The sequence below is a fragment of the Diaphorina citri genome, unplaced genomic scaffold, assembly GCF_000475195.1.
Source record: "Diaphorina citri unplaced genomic scaffold, Diaci psyllid genome assembly version 1.1 scaffold25629, whole genome shotgun sequence".
Taxonomy (NCBI): domain Eukaryota; kingdom Metazoa; phylum Arthropoda; class Insecta; order Hemiptera; family Psyllidae; genus Diaphorina; species Diaphorina citri.
Window position 1 is genome coordinate 24185 of NW_007402970.1, and position 6278 is coordinate 30462.

A 6278-nucleotide genomic window follows, 5' to 3' on the forward strand; every position below is an offset into this window, starting at 1 on the left:
GGGTGAAAAAAAAAAAAAAAAAAAAAATGGGGAAGAACCATGTGAATTTATTCAAAAACTTCATCAAACTGCGGGAGTAAAGAGACTTGTCAGTCTGAACTTTAAGTCGTAGAGATATTCCTAGACCAATCGAAAGATCTCATTTTGCTTAGTAAGATAAGGTAATAAAACAAAAATCGAGTTTTTCGACACATCACCATAGAATTCTGAGGGTGCGATTTGTTGTGTTTCATTCAAGATATTTTAACTAATTATTGGTTCTGTTTCATTCTTGCAGTGTCGTCTGTTTGACCTCCGTGCAGATAAAGAAGTTGCTTGTTATAAGAAGGATAGCATCTTGTTTGGTGCAACCTCCGTGGATTTCTCCGTCAGTGGTAAATGTGCTCTTCAACAGGTTGGATAGAGGGAATTGTAGCAACAGAGGTCTTATCGTCCCGAAATCAAAGATAAATAGGTAGGATTAGAAAAGGCAGACGCGCTATCAAACAAGCTAACTAGGCTGGCTAGCTTCTTAAAATGCAGCCTGTCACAGTACTCCAAATTTGACTTTGCTTTTTCTCAGGTCGTCTACTGTTCGCCGGCTACAATGATTATACTATCAACGTATGGGACTCTCTCAAATGCTGCCGAGTGAATCATCTAATGGGCCATGAGAATCGAGTCTCCTGCTTACAGGTGTCGCCTGATGGCACCGCCTTCTCGTCAGGCAGCTGGGATACTACGCTACGGGTAAGAAAGGTCGAGGGTTCGAAACCCCTGTGAAACCCGGAAAATATAAGAGCATTATTTATCTGATGAAGTTTTTCGTACATCGAAGTGTTTACCCCTTCATGTGAGGTTTACATTACAGTTTTAATTTCCCAAAGTAGCCTCCGTAGCGGAGTGGATATCACACTAGGCTTGTACTCCTTCGGTCCTGGGTTCGATTCCCGGCGGGGTCGAAGTTTTTTCGACTCTGTGCTTGGAGTTCAGGGTGCACTCAGCCTTGTAAGGGAAAGTTAATATTGTAAAGGTACATCGAGAATTAGAGGTATGTCTGAATCGGAACATTTCATCTGGTAATTTTTTATCCTCAAATTAATACAAGTGTCCGAATTTCTTTTTGTCCTCAAATTATGTAATAGATTTCTGGATCTGGCTTTCTGTTTCAGATATGGGCTTAATCTGGTCGACGAAACGTTAATTCCTTGCTAAGATACATTTCCAGAGTGAGTATTAAGAAGTTCCTTGCCCTGGTCTTCCTCAAGGAAGAGAACAGGAAGTTTGCATTTCTCCCTCTGTAGAACGTCAGTGTAGTCTCCCACGTCCCCTAATGTAAGTTTTATTTTAATTTAATTTTAAGTTAGTTAATATTAAAATACTTTCCTCCCTATAGGATGAGGAAAGTAAAAATAGGTATATGCAGTATTTGCTGAGGTCCAGGATAACCAAGCCAACTCAGGGATTGACTGTTTACTTCCAGGATCGAGGTAAATGTCTATTGAATTGACTCAATTTCGAGTTTACTCGATTTGGTTATCTCTATGTCTCTGATTATTTATTGGATTCTTTTCAAAATCATTCCAGCTTTGTTATACAATTTTTTCCATCTATGATATCAAGTACACAATAAAATTATTCAAGAATAACCGTAGTTATCCATAAAAAAGTGGGTAGCCATAATTTTAACGTTCAATCAATTATGGTCTAGTAACTAGTATTCAGTTTTTGTAACACATTACTAATATCTTTGTTTTGTTAAAACTTGACACTCGTTTGTTGAAATTATGCTATCATTTCTTTTGTAAATTCTTGAAAATTTCATATTTTTATCGGAAATGGAAGATAAAGAATAGGTATATGAAATGTTCTAGGACTCCTGAAATACATTCATCACAATATTCTTCCAACCCATGATGCCAATGCCACTGAATGAAACCTGTTCTGTTTCACCCTGTATTACTATTATTTCAATGATTACTTTATTTACATAGCTAGATGTATTTATATTTATCCCGTAGCCCTCATGTGTTTTAATTATTAATATTTTATTGTTTGTTTAACGTTACCCTGTTTCCATATTTTATTGTTGAATATCTATTTTAATTTAAGGTAGAAGCATTTAATAATTCCTCGTTCTATTTACTTATGCTAAGAAAATAAATGATTAGTCTCAAAAGAATTAATAGTAAATTGTATCTTTGTATGATTATTTTATCCTACACTTGTGATTAGGATTTCAATCGAACATATTGCTTCAGGTGTATTGCAGTAGAAAAATCATTTTATGACTAGGAGCTGCTAATAGGGCACGATAAAAAGTCATAATTGTAGCGCTATTTCAGATTAAAGAATTTATAGGTTCAATTTGTGTAGATTGTAGGGCTAATTAAGATTATGCTGCTGTAGATTGAATGGATCAATCAGAAGACAGATGTTCCATATAGGTTGTAGGATGAGCGAATTCCTCAGTTCTGTGTGATCTATTGTTTGGACATACTATTAATTAAACAAGATTCAGCAGCTGCCTTGCAGTGAATTATTCAACGATACAATAGTTATAGATTTATATGCTTGTAACACGGATACATGGCCTCTGCTCACTGGTTCAAGTGTTTATAGCAATGGAAACTAGAGAAAATGAGTACAATCGGCAATTTTCCACATAAAACCATTAAAACCTACAACAACACAAGTGTTGGCTCTACTTAATTGCATGATAACATTTTAACAGGAGGTAAATAAAGTAATTAAATTGTAATTTATCACGAAGGTATTGCGATATTGCCTCGTTTTTGGTTCCAACAGATGTTGTATCCTATGTACCTGCAGATTGCCTGACAGCGAAGAGTTTCACAGCTTTTCTTTTCCGTGGAGTTTTCCTCATGTATTGTACATTTCTGTTCTAAAAGAACGCAACACTTTGAAATAATACACGGGTTTCTTCTTTCTTTTGAATTGCACGAGTATATTAGTTGGGATTCTGCTGAGTCTAATATAAAGAATGAGTAGATCATTAATTTATGTTCTGTTGACTTTGAGGAGCATGTTTAATGTAAGTCAACAGTCTGACGCTAGCCATTATCTCTCATAATAGCGAACAACAAACTTCAACCGCACATTTGATATTTCTTCCCTCATCATTGTTAAGTCATTGACTGTCGTACAGTCCAATTACTGTTAGCGTCTGGTGTAACTGTTCGTAAGTTTTTTTTTCATGTGGCAGAACATTGTTCAGGTTTAGACTTTGGAATCATCTGGATTATCTTGGTGTAAGCTACCGTATATCGATATAATTTTGGACCAAACAATGGCGACTTCTATGTAAGCGATCTATGAAGAGAACCTCCATACTGCTATTATTTTAAATTTTATTCAATTTCTAGTGCTGTCCATGAAAACTTGATGAAACCCAGACGGTCTGAAATCTAACGAAGAAATGTGAAAGTCAATCTCAGTTAAAAATCCTCGAGATAACTTTTACAGATGCCAGCAATGGCGACAGAACATAAAAGACAGGTATCGAGGTCAGCGAGAAAATCAATGGGGCTTATGAATTGTTGAGAACACCCCCTCATTATCGGAAGAAAAAGAACCGTTCACATTCTAGCCTCAGAACTGAATGAAAAATGAGATATCAGGTGTGATAGACTGATAGCTATTGATATGTTTTTTATTAGGACATTACTCAACTCTTGACTTCTTTAACTACATATAGGTATTATTTGATCTGTTTTTATTATTCTCCCCAATTAATAATTATTGTAATTTGTATGGAAGTCTGATTATGGTTCCGCGTGTGTTAGGTGTTACATCTGTTATGAGTCGTCCACTGACAGTGAGTAACAATACTCGTGCATCGTTTTTGAAGTCATTTTTTTTTTCTGTTCCGCTAAAACCTGTCCGTCTCCAAAATTTGCTGCTTACGTCTTCATAAACAGCTGTTTAGAGAAATTACATGGGTGCGAAACACCAAGTTGAGTGTTATACAGCAGACTGAAACTTGGGATTATGCGTCTAACTTTGATGTTACCTACTACTGTTAGGAATTCACAAGGTTGACTTGCAAGTGCATCATACCTACTGGGACTAGTGCAGTATTACTTGAAGAAATATCACTTTTAAAATCCCATATCCATGCTCTATTCTCTTTTTCCCTTGCGCCCTGAAAAATATTAATGTGAATGGAGCTTTCCAATTGAAAAGAAAAGTGTTTGAACTTACCTGAAGTGTGGTGCTTATTTATTATTCACGAGAATTTGCCGTGGCAGTTCAAGCATTTGAATTTTCTAGGTAGTGCTTAGAGGGGCTCCTCATCAATTATGAATCTTTGTATCGAACTTTTCTGACACTTGAAAACTCTAAGCGACCTAGAAAATTATTTGACACTACTCACCTCTAGTGTCGGTGTCATTTTCTCTTCGAGTTTCCAAGTCATTGTTAAGATTATTCAGTGTTATTTGATTACTAATGATTTTAAACCAGCATGTTTCTTGTTTATTTGTGTAGGTATATGTACTCATGTACATCGATATCACAGAAGAGCTGATTGACTGGAATTCTTATAACTGGTGAATGACAAGGATCTCCCATTATATTGAACATGTATTTTACTACATTTTAGCGTCAGCAATGTCAGCATTCAACCAATGTGTAACGCCAGCACGAAATAAGTCTATGAGGAACAAGTAACAAGTACAATGTACATATGGTGTGGGATTTCAACGGAAAACCATTCAGTTAAGGTGGGCCTGGGCCCGTGGGCCAGATACTCATGTTTCCTACAGACCTTCGCCCACTTTACATTTTATTCCGTTTGCTAATTCCCCCTCCCCCTCCAACTTCTGTAACTTCTAAGAAAGAAAAGAAAGAGAGGAAAAATTTGTTGGTATAAAAATATTAAATATTTGGTTCTTATAACAAATATAATAAACAAAATTACAACAATAGTATAGGTAGGGTTCTACTAGGGCCGATGATATCTATCTGGGTATAGTTGTATACCACTCAAAATGCTCTTAAGAAGCTGGCAGTAAAACACTGCACTACTAATAATGGATTTAAAGGAAAGAAGAGTTAAGCAAGTTGACGCAATGCTCCTGAATAAAAGGTCAAAGGAGTTAAGGCGCCTGAAAAAAAAAAGAAAAAAAATCGAAGGGTAAGAAGCCTATACTATGGAGCAGAGACATTCTTTCGTGAATTCTTCATTGGAGGGGAAAAACAGATTTTCTGTGCTGTGTCTTTCCACGATTGTAAAAGTCATTGAAAAATGAAAAGATAGCACTGAAATGCAAGAATACTACTAAATATTTTGTACAAAAGAGATATCAATGGGTTTCTGTTGTCATCACAAGGTTTCGAGCTGTCGTTGGGATCATGATCGTTAGGCTTAGGGCTCTGTATTGTGGAGATTACCATCTCCGGGTTCTAGTTCTAGTTTCTTTGTCGTTGGGATCTGGTTTTTTAGAATCCGTCTGTATCGTTAGGGTTAAGATCGGTGGGATATTATTTTATTGTTGTGTTATTGTATCGTTGGGATCTGATTCTGTATCGTTAGGGTTACTATCGGTGCGATCTTTATTGTGTGCTATCGTTGGGCATTCTCTGTTGTTGGACTTGAGTCTCACCAGGCTCGGATATTAAGAAAGGGTGTATTCAGTGCTGCTCAATCTTGATGTTGGTTTCTCGGGGTGGATCGCCACACACACTCGGGGTAGGAGAGGTAATGATGGGCTGAGACTGTTGGGTGGAAGAGTTGCTAGACGGGGCCTGGGGTTTAAGGGCTGGCACCCCAGTCTGAACAATGGGTACGGGTCGTTCCGTGGTTTTGTCTTGCAGGGTCTGCAACAAGAAGGATAATATGTATAATGATGGAGGACACCGTAACTCCAAATTTCCATTTAAAATTTGAAAAGAAGAGACGACAGTAACTGATAGAATTCACAAGGTTACCCTTTTAGATAATTATAATATGTACGTACTCGTAATAAAATAGATCAATATAACACATTAACCAGCGATTCTCAACCGGGGCACGCGATTACTCTATTCCGTAACTCCAAATTTCCATTTAAATTTTGAAATGAAGAGACGACAGTAACTGATAGAATTCACAAGGTTAACCTTTTAGATAATTATAATATGTACGTACTCGTAATAAAATAGATCAATAAAACACATTAACCAACGATTCTCAACCGGGGCACGCGAGAGACCCTCCGGGGGGTAGCACTCAGTAGTAATGGTACACATTAACCTAGGTATGGGTACCCTGGAGTACGCGGACGAGAAAAAGGTTG

General features: G+C 37.0%; 1 protein-coding gene and 1 long non-coding RNA gene across 2 annotated transcripts; one reads left to right on the forward strand and one right to left on the reverse strand.

The window, feature by feature from the left end:
* Positions 1–247: 247 nt before the first annotated feature.
* LOC103523528 (guanine nucleotide-binding protein subunit beta-5-like) lies at positions 248–2003 on the forward strand (the record flags this gene model as incomplete). Its single annotated transcript, XM_017449256.2, has 3 exons — positions 248–374; positions 563–729; positions 1152–2003. Coding segments are annotated over 3 exons (306 nt in total), but the record flags the coding sequence as incomplete, so codon positions are not given.
* A 1183-nt stretch (positions 2004–3186) lies between these two features.
* On the reverse strand, positions 3187–5827 carry LOC113473344. Its single transcript, XR_003395342.1, has 2 exons — positions 4204–5827; positions 3187–3407 (listed from the first exon to the last, which is right to left on the reverse strand). It is a non-coding gene; the product is annotated as an uncharacterized LOC113473344 (long non-coding RNA).
* Positions 5828–6278: the final 451 nt, after the last annotated feature.